We start from the raw sequence: 19518 nt of genomic DNA, 5'->3' as shown, positions 1-19518 counted from the left end.
AATCGCCAGTGCTGGTGCGACCTACATTTCAATGGCTAAAGTTTAAGAATATTAATTAATTAATTGAAGTTCTTGCCACAGGGGGCTAGTTTTACCAAGTTGGGTTTGTTTGATTTTAAAATTAGAACTTGCGATTGTCAAAGGTGAAACTATTGCAGGATCAAAGATTCGGAAAGAAAGAACAGTAGGTAGTTAAAGAATGTATGACAGTCATAACCTTATAACTTAGGGTTTCCTCGGTACTTAAACAAGTTTTAATGCAGCCAATGAGATGTGTGATAGTTTAAAAACAAAGATGGCGTGTGTGTTTTATGTATAGGGATTTCTGTCCTTAAACGTTCAGTAAAAGTGAAATAGGAGCTCGCTGCTTATTAGAATCCTTCGACCAGAGTTTCGTTAAAAAAATATACATTCACAAGCATAAGTTAAGAGCATCATAAAGTTCCATAATTAAAATGTATCCTTAAAGAACATTATTTGATGGTCACTTCTTTCAATATATTACATAACTCTTAGTAATTTACTTTTAAGAAATTCTTGAGTCTTGCCAACATAACCAACTGCACATCATTTGCTCCAATGTTATTTTCTTTCAAGCCACTATATAAATAACTTTGCCTATATTGCCAATGGAGATGTTCTGTTCACAGCTAATACTACTGTGGCATCATGAAGTGGAGGTGCACCAAAACAACTAATACTACTGCGTTCTTTATCAAATTTGACGTGAATCAGTGTGCGCCTAACGCAGATTTAAAGACATATATCTCCTTCATACTTTACGACAAACTAAAATCAATCATTTGCATCAGAAAAAAAAATGTTCCTATGTAATATTAAACATGGATAGGAGATTGCCAAAGTCATTTGATCACCACACCTGCCCCCTATGTCAATCAATGTGCTAGTTGGAGTTAAAAAATGAAATATATATATACATCAGAACCTCACCAAAACTCTCGACAGGAACAGAATCCATCCCTAAAGTGGTGAAAACGGTTTGTATCTCGAACAATAATCTCCCTGCTAGTAAACTTGGACATAAGTTTCATAAAAATGTGGCAATCACCACAAATTCTGAGGTTTTTTATAATCCTAATTGGTATACCACTAGGCAAACACATCAATCCAAAGGTAATAGCAAGCTTCTCACTGTGGTGCCTCAAAAGCATCTGTTTCCTGCTCTCTTCCACATCGTGGAGGTCATTATCGGTATCCACCTCGTAATTTAGCTTCTTCAACTCTACCACCAAATCATCCAACTTGGCATAAATCTCATCGATTAGTGGATGGTTTCTCTCACCAACAGTAAATGAATGAATTTTATTCTTAATTTCAATCCAACTTGTACCCCTCTCCTTCTTCAGATCACTCTCTCGAAGAAGCTTCCTTGCTCTTGCAACTTCGTCCCACTTTTTATTAGCTGCGTATATATTTGCTAGCAAGATGTGGTTTCCTGCATTATTAGGCTCCATTTCAAAGAGATGCTTGGCTGCAATCTCAGCAAGTTCAATATTGCCATAAACTCTACAAGAGGCTAAAAGTGAACCCCACATAGAAGAAGTTGCATTAAATGGCATTCTTTCTATCAATTCATAAGCCTTGTGAACAAGTCCTGCTCGACCAAGAATATCAACCATACATGAGTAGTGAAGGACACTCGGTGAAAGTTTGTGCTGTCTGACCATGAGATCAAAATACTTCTGTCCTTCTTCATGTAAACCCATATGACTGCATGCATTTAGTACTGCTACATATGTCACATCATCAGGAAAGAAGCCCTTTTGCTGCATTTTTTCGAATAAGACCATAGCCTCGGGTGCATGAGCATGTCTGGCGAACCCAGAAATCATTGCATTCCATAAAACAATGCTCCAAACCTCCATCACACCTTGAAACACAAGATATGCTTCCTTTATGCAGCCACATTTGGCATACATGTCTATAAGGGAGGAAGAAACGTATATGTTTGACCCAGATCCAGACTTATTTGAAATGGCATGCAGTTGCTTCCCTTCAACCAAAGTTGCCAGGCCTGCACAAGCACTAACAGCTGATGATATCATAAAAGGGTCCTGCTCTAAACCCATCAACCGAGCATTGTGAAAAAGTAACAAAGTCTCCTCATGAAACCCATTTTGCACATATCCAGCCATCATTGAACTCCATGTAACAGCATTCCTTTCAGGCATACTATCAAATATCTGACTTGCATATTTTATTGAAGAGCACTTAGCATAAACATGGAGTAAAGCAGTTCCAACAAAACAATTTGAATCTATAGCAGCCTTAATTGAAAAAGCATGCAACTGCATGCACTCAAGTATAGCACATTTGAAGGCACACTTACATAGAACACTGGAAATGGTAAATTCATTGAATGGGGTTCCTTCTCTTTGCATTTGAATTAAAAGAGTTAGAGCTTCCTCCTGATCCTCGGCATTCTGGGTAAGTGCTCCAATCATGGTATTCCATGAAACTAAGCTTTTCACTGGCATTTCATTGAATTTTTTACGTGCACTATCAACTAAAGAACATTTAGAGTACATGTTAATCAGCATATTTGAAGTTAATACATCAATTTCCCAGCCAACACGAATAACCTGAGCATGGCTTGCTCTTCCTCCCATGGATGATCTTGTTTTTGCACATAACTGCAAAAGATAGTGCAAATTTGACACACGCTCCATATGAACAACATTTTCAACCATTGAGGGCTTGGGTTTGCCCTCAGAAATAACTGACAATTTCCTAAACTGGATTCCATAACAATCACAAAATCTCTCACACCTTCTCAACGTTTTCATATCATTGTAGAGATCAAAGATAAGTAACACGCTCTCAGTATCTTCTAACCTGCCTTAGAAGCCAAACCAGTTTATTTGATTGTTCCTCGTGATTACAGTAAGCGTGTCTCATTATTTGGAAAGAGTAGAGGATAATGCATTTTAGTTGAAGAATATGAAGATTGGGTGAAAAAAGAGGTAGCATGTTCAAACTTCATCTCACAAAAGTGGTCGTTTGGATTTAAATTGTAAACTTACGGTTGAAGATGCTCATTTTTCAATCTGAGTAGGCAAAAAAAACTCCCTTTTCTTCCATTTGAAACTGAATTTCAAAACACAATTGAGGTTGAACCTAGTATACTGAAAATCGCTTTTTGAGCTCAAGGGTCTTCCAACTGAAAACCAAACATAGCCTACATTATTCAAAATAGAAGCATTGATGAACACATAAATCTCATACAGGTCGATCAACAATCTTATCAGTTATTTCAATTCCAGAACATGATTCATGGAAAGGATGACAAACAAAGGAAAAATGCCATATCTAGTTTAAAAAAAGGAGTTAATCTTAATAATACATACACACATACATGGATTATCCCAATTGTTTTGGTTAAATGCAACATATTATAGTCAAAATCAAATTTATGCAAAAGCTTTCACATCTTTAATCGTTAATTAAGGCTAAAATTGAATCGGTAAATAGCAATTGAAATGAAGAAGGTATGATTGATGGTGTGAGAGATCAGAAAATAAGTGCTCAGTTACATACCTTTGACTGTATCTGAGAGAAACAACAAATTGAAAGGGAAGACAGGTACACCGTACCAAAGAAGGACGCCACAGCCGCAGAACCACGCCCAATACACCGTAACCTGCTTTTCTCCAACATTAATCATATTGTTATTGCTACCTAATGTCTGAAAATTACTATACTGCCAAATTCATAATAAAAAAATATTTCAAGAATATAAATTTTACTATAATGAATAGTAACATTAAGTAAATATTTTAGTATATAAAAATTTCATTCTAAATTTTCAATAAATAATTTAAATTGTGATAAAAATATATAAAAAATGTATTATCTGACTAAATTCATATTCACCTCTCCAAAATGTTTACATTTTTCACCCCATTAAAAAGCGAATTAGATTTCTAAACATTGTTTCTTTAATCAATTTCCTTACTGGTTAAATAAGAAACTATTATGGGTTATAAACTTACCATTAATTCTATTTCTTAAATGATGATTAATCAGTGCATTAGTTTACAATGTTTTAGACCGATAAATTATGTTAAAATAATACAATTAAATATTGGTAATTACAAACATTCTATAATATATATATATATATATATATATATATATATATATATATATTACTCACTTTTTCCATTTTTTTCAATCTTTTCTTTTTCATTTCTCCCACTTTAACCTTTTCTTTGTCATCCATACTCTAGTTCGGACAACAATATCATAAAAAATACTTAAAAAAACTACAATACTGACAATTTGAAACGAAATATAGTTTCAGATCCATGTATTCTTTTTGTACTATTTTTTTTTGTAATAGATTCAATTAAATTGGAACGAAATCTTTCATCATTTTTCGAATTATTCGTTTTTATCTTAATTGCTTCATCTTTTTCTTATATTCATATCCAAAAAGAGTTATAAGTTAATTAAAAGCAACCCGCGACACTGTAATTTGTTGTTCTTGCGTTCATTTGTTTTCCACTCTAATAACAAAATAAAATTATTTTCTAAAACAACAAATTGCGGTGTCGCGGGTTACTGTGTGTGGGTAAGAGAGAGTAAGAAGATGAGAGAGAAACAAATTGGATAAGTGAGGAAGGTAGATTAGGATTAAGCGAGTGTTTATGATTTTTTCAGTTGAGGAGATGATAAAGAAAAGGTTGGGGTGAGAGACATAAAAGAAAAAGGGTTGAGAGGAATGAGAAAGATGACTAAGGGTTTGAAATTTCTTGTTTTTTTAGTTTTGAGAATGAAAATTATTCAAATACCCTTGACCTTAAAAGTTAGAGTCCATAATATATGAGGATATTTTTGTCTACTAAAATATAGTATACATTGCTAAAACGTACCAACTGAACAAAGAGCGGACGCAAGTTAGCAAATTCTATATATATATATATATATATATATATATATATATATATATATATATATATATATATGTATATATTCAATTAATTTATAACTAATTTCAGTATAATTTTTATGTTCAACATGTTTAAGTTTTGTAACATCCCGCAGGCAATTATACACGAACTAATAATGTATATATTGATGAAGATTAAATCCAATACATAATAAAAACATTTTTATATTAGCACTACTACCATCAACAAAAAATTATTTTTAACAGACAAGGGGCAACGATTTAAAAAAAAAGTGACATAAAACGGTAGTTTACTATATTTTTGTAAAATTAAGAGGGGGAAAAGAGAGAAAAAGAACTTAGAAATAGCTGCTCTTTTTATGTCCTATAGTTGGTTTGGGCCCTTATTAAAGTGATGTCCAACTAAAAAAGTTAGGTCCAGATTTGAAACATGATTTAAACTTTTATGTGGATCAATTCCTAAAGCCCAAAAGAATATATATCCATTGATCAGTTTGGTCCTGTTTTTCCATATCAGTAATAATATGGCGGCTAAACTGAATTGAGATATTCTGTTCTTTATTGACATTGTTGGTGTTACATCCATAAACTATAGGGAAAGAAAAGAAACGAAAAGTGTATTCTAAAACAGGGATGTACCCAAGAGACATTTGATCACACCTCATCATTGACATTCTCCATTTGTTGTATTTGATTGATTAAGAAGAAGAAAAATATTTAAATAGTAAGGTTGTCAAATGATTGACATATTTTATGCACTGATTGATCTCCATGGATATACGACACGATAGCTTGATAATTTGTTAAGAAAGTGACAAACGGAAACAGGAAAAAGAGAAAAAATAAGATGCAGAAAATGAAAATGGGAGTGTGGTGTGTGGACCTCACAGAGTAGACAACTGAACCAACCCATCTCTCACTGACACTACTTCAATTCTCACACTCATCATCACATCTTGCTTTCAATTCGATTCAGAAAGTCTTTTCATTTCATCTACCATATCTTAACTAACTAAAAGCTCAACCATAGAAACAAAACAAATACCAGATACCAACCCATCATAACAACAACAACAATAACATCACTTTTTCTATATATACTTCTTTTTCGGATGTACTTTACAGAAACGAAAAAGAAGCAGTAGAGATATATGGGGTGCAAGTTGAGCTGAGAAATGAATATATATATATACACATGTAGAGTGAGTTAATTCCCTGATTGGTTTTCCGATAAGATCTTTTGATGATCTGGTCCTACTACTTGACAACTTTGTCTTCACATGTTGCATGAGGGCAGAAAGAAAAGAGAAATCTTTTGCAATAAAGAAAGAAAAGGACTTGAAAAATTACAAGTAGCTGAGAGAATAAGGGGAATCAAGAGAAAATGGAACTGTTGAAATCAAATCAGTTGAAGTTGACATATTACGTTAAGTAGAATGTGAAAGGTAAACATACAAAAACAGTGAGGTAATAAAGTGAGTGCTGTTACATGGACAATATAGGATATCCGATGACATTATAAAATACAATGTCTGCTTTTCATATGTTGATTACGAAACTGACTTTCGGCGTTGAACTTTGTCCTTTTGACATTACAAATTAGAATCCAAGTAGTGGAAGATTGAGAATAATCCATGTCCCTTGTTGACTGCTTTCATTTCATTTCTTCCACCACTGTTAAACCTAAATATAAGCATCGATCTTATCTCATACAACACACACTAAAGATACTCCACAAAGAATGATGTGAAACATTGAGTCCTCTTATACATATCACTTTACAAGAAAAAGGTTTTACTGTTTGAGTTAGTAGTATTCACATCAGATAAAAAGTTGCTTCCTCTCTTCCAATTGCATGCAACATGAATGGAATATTGATGTGGATTATAGTGTTTGGGTACTAGAATTGTCCTCTATTCTTTTGATGTAATTTTCATTTGAATCTTTTTCAACTTTGTTGGTCCAAGTTACACTGGGATGGAACAGCAGAGATGAATGAAGGATGAAAATAAAAAAAATAAAAAAAAGATGCACCGGCCAAGACACATATATAGATGGGACCATGGAAAGTAATTAGGAGGAAAAGAAGAATAAAAAGGGACAGGGCAACATAGAGGAAAATGAAAAGTGGATGAGACAAAGATGGTTGAATTAGGAGAGAAAAGAAAAACATGGTGGCAACATATTGGCCCATGATGCTTTGTCCATATGCTTATTTTGTCAATTAGAGAGAGCACTATCATCCGACCCAACCAGCAAAGCTAGATAAGGCGTGGGTGTGATGATTTAGGTAGATTTCTGCTACGCTTTTTCTGCATTACTATTTTTAATTCAACTGTTATACCTCTTGTTTACTGGTTTATTGCTTCTCTTGCAAGAATGGATTTTGAAGAAGAAACACTATATATGGCGGTAATTAATTAAATTGATGGTGCATGCTGGAGGAGCCAATGGATCATCTTGTTAATGATATTCATCCCTCATTCAACTTCCGACTCGTTTTCTTTAGTTGAAAAATAAGTCACTTATGATTAGGAAAGCAGAAAGTTCAAAAATACAACAAATGTGTCCAAACGAGGATTTGGTGTATACTTTTGGTTTCTTTTGTTTTTCAGTTCCATTATTTTATACTTTCAGCTACTTCTATTGCCTACCTTCGTCGCATTCGTTTTCAGCCGCTCCTTCCTCACGCTCACTCCTCGTCTCATCTTTCTTAACAACCATAAGCTCAACTATCTAATACACTCACTTTATCACAAAAAGTCTTTAATTATGTTGAGAAAAAATTGATTTTATATTGGTTCAGGTTAGACTTTCTTTCATCACTCTGTTGGATCTATCGACGAAGGTTAACTCAAGACAAACAATATTGATGAAGGTTAACTTAAAAGACACAATATTAATGAAATCTCAGTCCAATTACATAAAGATCAATATCATCTATTATCTAAATTCATCTTTATTTTTTTATTTCTATCTAATGTGAGACTTAGACTTACGTTTAAATTTTGAATACTCCTTTCTTACTAAAAATATGTATACATATTTTGAGTGTGAGATTAAATATTAATAAATAATCTAATACAACAAGATAAGTAATTATATATATAAACATTTATTAAAAAAATTATATTAATTTAACATTACAAAACTATTTTAAAGTAAGATTTGTACCTGTAATTGACTCTAATTACTTAATGTAGTTGACCCTAGTTACACGATACTTCTAAAATAACATATTTTTATATTCTTACAAAAATAATGTGGAAAATATAGTTCTTTTAACATGAACAAAATTTTAGCCAAGTTTCCTATCTGACCTAATTAATTTGATTTATATTTGTAAATAAAAATATTTTAAATTACTTAATATAATTTAATCAATTTAAGGAGATGTAACATTAATGAAAAAAAACGAAATAGATGAACGAAAAAGTAATAAAACTAAAGAGTGAGGAGCTTATCCAAGAGTAATACTATGTCGTTTTTTATAATTTAAAGAAATGGAAAGAAAAAACTTTAACCAAAGATGCAAAATCTACCATGCATCTAACAAGAAAGTTGGATTTACTAATGCTTGGTATGGCCAACAAGATGTGACAGCACAAGATGAACATACTTTGCTTAATCATATATATTCTTCTTTGTCAAATTACAATTACAGCAAATTAATCCTCGGATTCTTCTTGTTTTTTAATTAATTCCAATGTTTATGTTGATTATGAATAATGAATCAACACCAATTATTACATAGCAGCATTATAAACCCTCTTCATGATCTTCTTTTCAGAGTGGCATCAAGTCGACTTTGTGTCATATTAATTGCCCTTTTCCCTCTGAAATAGACCCATTAATTGTCATTGCATAGAGTTAGCTTCCAAATAATCTTACAAATCACAATTATTCTCAAAAGTAATCATACATAGCAAAAATAAGAAGTATAATACTAATACACTACTCAAAATATTTTCTAATCTGAAAACAAATATCATTTATTTAATCTAAATTTAATTTTAAAGAGTAAAGTAATTTTTTTGATTTTAATGAAATTTACACAATTGTTAATGGCGGAAAACAAAGTAAGCTAATTATTTTTACAACAATTGATAATTTTGAATTTCAGAGAGATGAAGAAATGTTTTAGAAACTGAAGAAATTAAGTCATATTTAATTAGGCTTTGCTTAAATTTATCTTCTTTGGTTTCTCGTTTACTGTAGTACTTGTCACATTTTATTTTTCTCCTTTTCATCTGTCTTGAGATTTAAAATAAATAAGTTATTTAAATATTCTTCCAAATATTAGATATCGTAAAAAAATAGGTCCTCGAGTGTTAAAAAATGTTTAAAAGTCATCTTTAAATTTTAATAAAATATAATAAGCTGAAAAATAAATTCCTAAATTCTATATTTAGTTTAAAGGACTACTTATATAATTGAATTACTTTAGAAGAAAAAAATTATCCTGGAAAGATTCTTTTAATATAATCTTTGAGAGATTTTAATACTAAATTATGACTTAATCATTTTAAAAGTATTTATCTCTTTTTTCTCTCTGATGAAAAAATATATTCACATAGTTAGTTATCCTCGCAAATCTATAACTATAAAGAGGATATTCTTTTGTGTCTTATTTTTTTTTTAATTTTATTCTTTTAATTATTATCTTTTATATTTAAATAATAATTTACAGTAAAAAAATTATTTTTCAAATTTATCATTCTAATAACTATTTTTTTAATTCAAATAATTATTTATTTTTTTATCAATCACTTTTTCAAATTTAAATAATTACTCCTAATAAAAAAATATTTATACAATATTATTCATAATATTTTTATTTTAATAATTAATATTTATTTTATTTATAATTATATTTATAACTATATATAATTTTTATTTTTAAAATTTTATTTTAATTTAAAGACGATATTAAACAGCAACTTGTTTTTAGCTGTTACAAACCCTGAGAATTGATAGGGTAGGGTTCACATATAGAGTGTTTTTTCCTTCTACTGTTTCAATTTCAGCACGGAGATATGTAGAACCAAAAAACAAAATTTGTTAAAAAAAAATACCATTCTTTTCATAAATTGATAAAAAAAAATGCGCGAGTTATTATGTCTAAATATTAACAAAACATTTAAAAGTATAATTAATATAATTTTATATATGAAAACATGATTAATCATGTAATTAATAATTACATTTTTTATTATAATAAAACAATATTATTAAAATAAATAAATAAAAATATTAATTACAAATAAATAAATTTAGCTTTTTCTCATCTTCAGTTCATTATTCTCAATTTAAACAATTTTACTTATATTTTTTTTCTTTACTTTTTATATTTTTCATTTTCCTCATCCATTCAAATATTGAATGTTTATAGATTTTGAACAGACAAAAATGTAAAAGAAAATGCAGAAATTATTCCATTATTTTATAAAATTTATTTATTAAATTTATGTTTTTTCTCTTTTTATCCTATCATATTATTTATTACTTATTTTTCTCTTTTAATCTACCATGCTCCGTTTGATCTATTATTTGGTTGCTTAAATTTTATACACATAAATCAAGAAATATAGAATTATGAATATTAAACTAATTTATTATTTTATAAATTTCTCTGACTGACATTTTAACAACGCTTTCATGAGTGTTCTTTTTCAATGTAGCTTCTACTAAATGATGTTAACGTTGTCAACGGTATTTTATATAATATATATATATATATATATATATATATATATATATATATATTTTCCTAAGATAGTAAACTCTTTTTTAAGTTGGTACATTTTAGTAAAATATACCAGATTTTAGAAGACAAAAATACCCTCATATATTATAAATTCTAAATTTTAAGGTTAAGGGTATTTCAATAATTTTCATTTTCAAAACTAAAAAAACAAAACAAAAACATCTAAACTCTTACTGACTCTAACATTATCTTTGTCATTTCTATAAATTGAAAAAATCATAAACACTCACCTAACCCTAATCAACCTTTCTCACTTATCCAATTTGTTTCTCTCTCACCTTCATACCCACACAGTGACTCGCGACACTGCAATTTCTTGTTTTTGCTATGTTCGTTCATTTGTTTTCCACTTTAATAACAAAACAATTTATGATGTTGATGTTGATTTTTTATTAGAGTTGTTTTATATCATTTTCCTTCTGGTTGTTATTAAATTTCGTTTTTAAATTTTAGAATTAATAGTTTATCTTCACGGAGATTTGATATTTTCACTATTAAGTTATCCCAAAATATTTTCCAAAAGAGAAAAATCTTTATCTGGAAAGCGAATTCCAGAAGGGGTAAGTTATTGTCCAGAAAATAGATTTCTGAAATCAGCTCTTAAAAATCATTCTAAAAACATATTTTCCGCTGAAAACAATATTTCGGAATATATTTTTCACCATATAACCTACGTCGAAACACATCATACTAAATGATTTAACATGAACAAATTATTGAAGAGAGTTATGAATAGAAAAAATTGTTGTTGCTGACTTTGTCCCCTTATTCAAAAAAGAGACCATTGTTCGTTTCCTTTGGAATGTTTCATATTAATAAGCATATTTTCATTTTTGTAAAAAGAATAAAAATACTATTACAAATTACACATCTTTTAGATTTGAGCAGATTGCAAAACATTAAATAGTTTCCAATCTGCATTGATATACCAATTAATTAAAAATCAACCATAAATTAGTAAACTAGTTATAATGAACCGTTAGCTCTTAGTTGGACTAGAAAGATATTTTCCAAAGTAAATCACATCATGTAAGTTCATTTTAAACAATTCACATCTCCAACTTGTTTGGTCAATATAAATATGATGTTGTCATTTTGGTTTATCATTTGCCACAGTTGTGAAATTAAGAAAAACAAAAATTGGAATTTAAACTGTTTAACTTCTACTCCTTTCATTTCTATGATTTTATCAAAATTAGTATTAAGAAACTAAATGTTTTGCAACTATTATGGGTATAACACAACATCAGCTTCATCAATTATTTTGTTACTAAGGTGGAAAAAAAATGAATGAACATAGCAAGAACAATAAATTGCGGTGTCATAGATTGTTGTGTGTGGATGAGAGAGAGGATGGAGATGAGAGAGAAACAAATTAATAAGTGAGCAAGGTGGATTAGAGTTATGTGAGTGTTTCTGATTTTTTCAATTGAAACTACTATAGGGATGACAGAAGGGATTTCTTGATTTTTTTTTTTAGTTTTGAGAATGAAAATTATTGAAATATCTTTTACCTTAAAACTTAGAATCCGTAATATATAAGAGTATTTTTGTCTCCTAAATTCGAGTACACTTTATTAGAATGTATCAACTGAAAAAAAACTTAAGTGTGTTAGCAAACCATATATATATTTATATGAAATTGTAGTTAATGTCATAACAAAGGGAATAATATTTAAAGAAAAGACAATAATTTTCTTAATATATTTTTATTATAAGTTAAAATTTATTAAAACTCAAAATCTAAAAAGTGAATGATCATAAAGGAAAGGCTCCAAAATTTTATAATTTTTCAATAGACTTTAGTTTATGGGTTGAACACATTTATTAACATTTGGCTAATAGTTAGATATCTACTTCTGCCTCCATATATTTAGAGCCCTAATTTGTGTATATGATGAAAGGAGGAGAGAAACAGATAGATGTAATAAGAAAATGCGATTGATAAATGGAGTTTTTTAATCCATTTGCATTTTGGGGATAGAAGTCTGAGAGAATTTACAAAAAGGGATGACAACCTAAGGCAGTGTAACTATACAATTGGCCACTTCTACTACATAAGTTGCAACCTATTCTAAAATTCTAATAGATTTAATATGTAATCCCCACATCTTTGTTCCTCAACCATCCAAAAAGGTTGAAGTGATCATCCTCACTTCAAAATACAAAAACACATGATAAATATATAACTATACTTTGAAACTTTGGTCCTCAATTCCCTTGGAGTCCACGTGGATTTCTCCATTTTTTGCAGTCAAAGAACCATCTCCTTCAGCATCGAAGCTAGCATGGACACTGTAAAAGACATAAAAAAGCACCGCAACAGCCGAAAAGAAGCCAAAACGAACATAGGATGGCCCATCCAGGGATCCCAACAGAAACACATTGAGAAAGATAGATATGGAGGGTATCCACGGCATGAATGGGACACCCCAGAATTCTGGTTTTCGAACTTGAGGGACCATGCAATGGAAAAGTTGTAATATTGCAATCGCAATAATACCAGAGACACTCAGCATCCCTGCCTTCGCTCCTCCCGTTGGTACAAATTTCCAAATAAGGGTGAACATCATTGCGGTAAAGGAAAACGAGCACAGAAAGGACAATGTAGGCCATGGATTGCTTGTCCCCGCTGCCACATAACGTCTGTAGATCACGGCATTTGCCACCATGTAAAACACAAACAGGGTGCCAATTGACACCAGATCCAGCAGGACATCAAGATCAGCGAAAAGGGCGATTGCCGCTGTGAAGATCCCTGAAATGGAAATATTGTTCGGACATCAGACAAAAATAAATAAATAATAAATTTCAGACTAGAAATGCACAAGTTCACATGCTACCACTCAAATAGCCTACTGGGAGAGGAAAAGGAATTTTGGATAAGAGATAGTGAGAAGTCAAAACGCACCACAAAGCATAATATCATGGAAATCAAACAATCCATCATTAAGGCTAACTTTAACTCGCTACATAAAGAGCTAAGGTCATGATCAGTCAATGATTCCAATCAAGAGGGAATATATTACTCATCCAATAGTGGTGGTCGAATCAATAGAAACCACCAATATCTTCCATGCGAAATGCTTTATTATTCTTCTAATGGGAGTCACATACAGAAGCCTATTATTTTACATGAGTGAGTGATTCACATCTTCCCATTCTAAGCCACACAGCAAAACAGCAAAAGACACAGTTGTCATAGTCCTTCCATCCATATCCACTGAAGATACTGTTCATCGAACGCGTGATTTCAAGCTAGTCCCTGTAAAGGACGGGATAGGCACGCATACCATACGGGGGGACCAGATATTACTATACAAAATATGGGAAACCACGTTATAGGCTCAAAACGCTTGAGAACATGTGACACCCATATGGGAAAATCTTTTCTAACTGGCACTGTTTTTGAGTAGGTTACCCACTTTCACTTTCAAATAAAAATAATCATACAAAAGCGAAAACTATGGGCGTTCTTTTCACAATTATCTATGTGAAGCGATACATCTGACACGTCTCCTGTGCCAATTTTCTTTCGCAAGTGTTACTGAGTATTTCCCAGGGTGCAATTTACACAACTGTTGGGCACACCATTGACTTCTATTGACCAAAATGCAAAGAATCGCACAACACCACCAACTCCTATCAATTAAGTAGGTTCGAAGAGACATTCAAATGTGTGTTTGTGTTTGGATTTCTTCTAGACATCAAATGAAAACCTGTCCACCAATTTTCTTCATTCGTTTTGTAGGGATTTTGTTAAGAACCACTCTTAATGACACGCAATCATTAATTGATCATAAAAAAAATCCCCCCACTTCAATGGAATAGAGCAAAATAGTTAGAGATATAGATAACGCTCAACTCTATCCCCTTCATTGTCAACGCAACAATGCGTCAAGAATCACTATACCCATTTACATTACATCAGTGAGGGAAAAAACACTTCTATCATTACAGAACTTCCTCGATCACAACCCAGCCAACGACAATGTTGTTGAAAGTGGGTCCCTCTCCCCCTCTTTCTGAAATCACACAATCAAAACCCATAGAATAACTCACACACAGGCCACACACATAACAAACATTACCAAGTGGCAAGCGAAACAACAAACAACACGGCTGCGGATAGATATTAAGAAAACACCTAACAATTAAACAAGAAGAAGATGTAGAGAGGTATATGAAAGGGTTTATACGATAATTATAAGCGGAGACGAAGTAAATAAATACCAAGGAAAGCGGAGGCGTTGACAGGGGTGGAGGTCCTTGGGTGGACCCTGGCGAACCATGAGGGGACCACATTAGAGCGACCGATAACGCACATGTAACGAGCCTGACCCAGCATCGCCACCAACAGCGACGTCAGTATCCCAAAACTGGCCCCCACCCCGATTACTCGAGACACCCATCCCCAACCGTCCGATTTCCCACTGAACGCCGCCGAAAACGGCGCTTCTGCATCGATCTGCGTGCACCCAACTCATCAGATAATTTCGTATCATCACATCCATTCCTCACAACAATCATTTTTAATCACAAAAACACGTCCATTATTCACATTAGTTAAATTACGTGCTTGTTAGGTAACTATTAACCACGATTAACTAGCTAAACAAACTTTCCATCTCCAAAAAGTTAAAACTAGTTCTAATATATCTCTTTCATTGAACAATATAAAATTAATTTTTCAAAAAGCTAGAGACACTTCTATATTGACCTACGATTTTTGTCTGCCATACCAATTGGCTGATTTGACATTAGATTTTATGGAAAATTCTTGTATTCTTGTAAATGAATGCCTGTATTTATTTATTTATTTATGTTTCTGAAGCTGAAAAAAAAACAAAACTAGAGCAGGAATTAAACTCACCATATCGTAAGGGAGAAGTTTGGTCATCGATGCGGCCATGAGACAGTAGAGAACGGTGACGATAACGACGGAACCGGACACTCCAACCGGAATATCCCTCACGGGATCCTTCACTTCCTCTGCCATGGTCGAAACGGCGTCGTAGCCGATGTAACTCAAGTAAACAGCGGCGGCACCTTTGAAAACGCCGGCAGCGCCATGCGGAAAGAATCCACCGGGGTTTTCCGGGTTAGCGGGTTCGGTGAAATTCTTCCAACTCCCTCTCCAGAATCCTACCATTATCACGAACGCTATGAACAATATGTGCAGCGCCGTGAGAATCATGTTCATCACCGAACTCTCTCTCGTGCTAAAACACAACAAAATCAAAGGTTAACGATGATAATAACAATAATATAGATTCGAGACTGGAAACAGAGCTTCATTAATGCGGGAACTATGAACCTGTAGCAGATGACGAGAGTAATGAGCAAAACAACGGCGACAGCGACGACGTCTATTTCGTTGAAGCCGTGCGGAAAAGACGGCACCGTGAGCCGCCATTTTGAGGAGGAGATTCCGATTGCGGTGCCGAGGTAGCCCGTGAAGCCTCGGGCGACGGCGGCATTGGAAAGCACGTAGTCCACCACGAGATTCGCGCCGGTCATAAAAGCTGCGAATTCACCTGCGATAAAGGACGACGTTGTGGTAGGTGAGAAAGAAAATGTCGAGATGTAGAAACAAAAAAAATATATTATAGGTTCAGAACCACTGGTCTCTGTACATAATTTTATATTTATATTTTTTAATTAGTGAGAAAATATTGATATGAATAATAACGCGTCGCGTGTTTCGGAGTGTGTAATAATTTATGGGGCAGTGAGAAGCCGAACCGAAGGTGACCCGGAGATAGCTGAAGGCGCCGCCGGCGACGGGCATGTCGACGGCAAACTCGGTGTAGCAGAAGGCGGAGAGGAGGGCGCAGAGGCCGGCAATGGCGTAGGAGAGGAGAACGGCGGGGCCAGCGTAGAGGCGGGTGGCGCGGCCGGTGGTGACGAAGACACCGGCGCCGACCATTCCGCCGATGCCAAGGGAGACGAGGTCGTACCAGCGGAGGGTCTTCCGCATGGTGGTGCCGGAGCGGGCGCGGACGTGGCTCATCTCGTCGTAGGAGGTGGAGACGGAGAGGGCGCGTCGTGCAAGGCGCGTGGGGGTGTGAGAGAGGGCGCGGAGGTAGGCGCGGAAGCTCGAAAACGACGAGGAGTCCATTGATGAAAAGAAAAGAAAGATGTGTTGTGAGTGTGATATGAAAGAGTGTGGGTTTTTATAAGAAGGTCTGCAACTTCGACATGGTTCACTAAACTATAGTTCCAGTTGTAGTCCAAGTATAGTAGAAAGGAAATGAGGAATCACTGAATCATGGTGCTTCTGCCATCTTCTCAATAAATATTATTACTATATCCTCTTTATGAAAATGACTCTTTACCACAATATTTAATTCCCTCTCCTCAACTCTTTTCCATTCTCCTCTTAATTCCCAAGCTAAAACAAACTACATTTTCATTTTTTATTTTTTATTTCTACATTGCATTTATCTTTTTACACATATTGTAGGGTATGATACATGCAAGGTGAATTAACCGGTCAAACAAATAATTACAGTTAATAAAAATATCAATCATTTATTAGTAATAAACGAGGAATAAGATTAAGCTCTTTTTAATATATACTTTACAGGAAGGCTATGTCAATTTTGAGTATACTTTTTATTAAATATGATCATGCATAGTCGTTGACTTAAGTATTGAAGTGTCTTTTGTAAGTATCTTTCCATAACGCTTTGAGAAGGAGAAAAGAGAACCAATAACACAACTTGAATAATAGCACAAAATCCAGCTTATCTCTAAGACAACTTTGAATGTTTTGAGTAAAAAAATCTCAATCCTTATCCGAAACACATACTTTTAAATTCTTTCTAAGTATCATCTCTATCTTAACTAATTCATCAAACTATATTTAACAAATTATAGCAAAATCAATTTTGTTTATTTATTATGGTTAACTCACTATTTTACATTAGAAAGTTATTAGTATTTATATGTGAATCTTTAAGTATCTTCTCTTTATTATAATTTGATTTTGTATTAATACAGTGATGGTATTTAAATATGGATGATTTTTAAAATCGTTAGAGTTATAGCTTTTCTTTTTTTTTTCAATTTTTTTCTCATGTGTTTTTTTTTTTAGTTTTGCCTTTATTTTTCTTTTCAATTTTAAAACTATAAATTATGGTTGCAATTTTGTTTTTTCTTATGAGCTCTGAAATTTTTTTCAAATATATCATGTGAAGTTTAAACATTTGTCACATTTAACATCACTTGTAATTAAGTAGATGGATATTTATCTTTACATATTGTTAATTTTTCTTAGTTTTACTTAATAATAGGATTAAGATTAACATTTGTAAGCGAATTAACCTAATTCAATTTAATAATATTGGCTTAGAAAAATGAAATGTGTTACTTTATCTATGTTTCGGTGGATAACTTTGGGACCGAGAGACTAACCTGTTGATGTGTTTGGGCCGCTCGCTCGCTTTCAAACTCCTGCTATTGGCCGATCGGTGTTGGCACAAACCGATCGGTCTTCCTCTTGACGTGGGAGGATGTACCTGCAAAAGGTACTTCGACGCCCAAGTTAGGCGTGTGATTTGAAGAGCCTCGGCTCTTAGTTGAATATTTAGCGAATGGTTATCCCTATTGAGTATTTGAGAGTAGCGTAGAGTGAATAATGCGTAAGTGGAACGTACCTGGCTTTCGGCCCTGGCTTTGTATTTATAATTTACCTCATGGATCCTAAGCTGATATAAGCCCAATAAAATATAAACAGAATAAGATATAAACAGATTACCTGAATATCCGGTTGTTTGTTTGTAACCACTCGGTTAATATTTTATACTATACAATCTATATATTTTAGTTTTATTTTATTCAATCGTTGAGATATCATTAATTCACACAAGTAACATTGAGTATGGAAACAAATGAGTTGTAACATCCGATAATTTCACACCTGAAAATTCATAGTTAACATATATATATATATATATATATATATATATATATATATATATATATATATATATATATACATTCATTTTAAACTCAGATTTCAACTACAAACTCATAAATATAACTCGAATTCTTCTAATTTATTATTCTATCTCTTTTTTCATTGGCACTGGATCAAACGACATTCCTTCATCTGCTCTCGTATAACGAATTATACGATCATCGCACATACACAAACATGAACACAAACAAGTAGGGTGAACTAACATGCAACAAATCATTTATAAAACATGCATAATTACTTTGATACACTCAACAAACATCATATAATAATTATGTCAGACACCCTCATACTATCATACCATAATCACACCATAGATACTCATCCCATCATACCACAATTCCTAATAGACACTCGTCCCACAATACCCAATAAACACTCATCCCACAATACTCAATAGACACTGGTTCCACAATACCCAATAGACATTCATCCCACAATACCCAATAGACACTCATTTCACAATACTCAATAGACACTCATTCGGATGATACGTTGATGAGCGGTCACGGGAGGTTATGCACTTGTGATAACTTCTACTTCTTCTTACAAATACACTTTCAAAATACTCCATACCATCCACAAGGTTAGTCCTCAACACTATGTCCAAAACTGGCACATAGACCAGGACCTCCTGCCCCTCTCACCACATAATTCATCATTCTCTACTTGAGACTGGATGATTATTAGAGTATCAGGATAACCTCCAACTACAGGACCCTCAACATCAACATATACACAAATACCACATTATTACTGAATCTCTCCACGAGACTCATACCATGCTCATATTCCTCAACTCACATTATACCCTTACAAAATCTCCACATAATA

At 32.8% G+C, this 19518-nt stretch overlaps 2 protein-coding genes across 2 annotated transcripts; both read right to left on the bottom strand.

Moving 5' to 3' along the window:
- Nucleotides 1-802: 802 nt before the first annotated feature.
- On the bottom strand, nt 803-3685 carry LOC108324224 (pentatricopeptide repeat-containing protein At5g04780, mitochondrial). The gene is made up of 3 exons (XM_052874813.1): nt 3559-3685; nt 2604-2654; nt 803-2527 (listed from the first exon to the last, which is right to left on the bottom strand). The coding sequence occupies exons 1-3, from the start codon at nt 3683-3685 to the stop codon at nt 948-950; spliced, it is 1758 nt and encodes a 585-aa protein (XP_052730773.1). The 3' UTR covers nt 803-947.
- Nucleotides 3686-12623: 8938 nt separating this feature from the next.
- On the bottom strand, nt 12624-17010 carry LOC108324041 (cationic amino acid transporter 7, chloroplastic). Its single transcript, XM_052874812.1, has 5 exons — nt 16446-17010; nt 16018-16237; nt 15574-15922; nt 14934-15168; nt 12624-13458 (listed from the first exon to the last, which is right to left on the bottom strand). The coding sequence occupies exons 1-5, from the start codon at nt 16819-16821 to the stop codon at nt 12890-12892; spliced, it is 1749 nt and encodes a 582-aa protein (XP_052730772.1). The 5' UTR covers nt 16822-17010; the 3' UTR covers nt 12624-12889.
- Nucleotides 17011-19518: the final 2508 nt, after the last annotated feature.

Source organism: Vigna angularis, chromosome 3, assembly GCF_016808095.1.
Source record: "Vigna angularis cultivar LongXiaoDou No.4 chromosome 3, ASM1680809v1, whole genome shotgun sequence".
In the NCBI taxonomy this organism is placed as follows: Eukaryota; Viridiplantae; Streptophyta; class Magnoliopsida; order Fabales; family Fabaceae; genus Vigna; species Vigna angularis.
This window is presented reverse-complemented; position numbering and strand designations above follow the sequence as displayed.

Bases quoted from the DNA above. Each gene is read 5' to 3' on its own strand.
- LOC108324224 (XM_052874813.1), bottom strand. From the start codon at position 3,685: ATGATTAATGTTGGAGAAAAGCAGGTTACGGTGTATTGGGCGTGGTTC. The intron at 2,655-3,558 runs GTATGTAACTGA...TATCTTTTGCAG, and splicing joins TCTCTCAGATACAGTCAAAG to TTATGTGCAAAAACAAGATC. The intron at 2,528-2,603 runs GTTATTCGTGTT...AATGTTCTTTAG, and splicing joins GAAGAGCAAGCCATGCTCAG to TTGATAGTGCACGTAAAAAA.
- LOC108324041 (XM_052874812.1), bottom strand. From the start codon at position 16,821: ATGGACTCCTCGTCGTTTTCGAGCTTCCGCGCCTACCTCCGCGCCCTC. The intron at 15,923-16,017 runs GTTCATAGTTCC...GTTGTGTTTTAG, and splicing joins ACTCTCGTCATCTGCTACAG to CACGAGAGAGAGTTCGGTGA. The intron at 13,459-14,933 runs GTATTTATTTAC...TTTCCATTTCAG, and splicing joins CAACGCCTCCGCTTTCCTTG to GGATCTTCACAGCGGCAATC.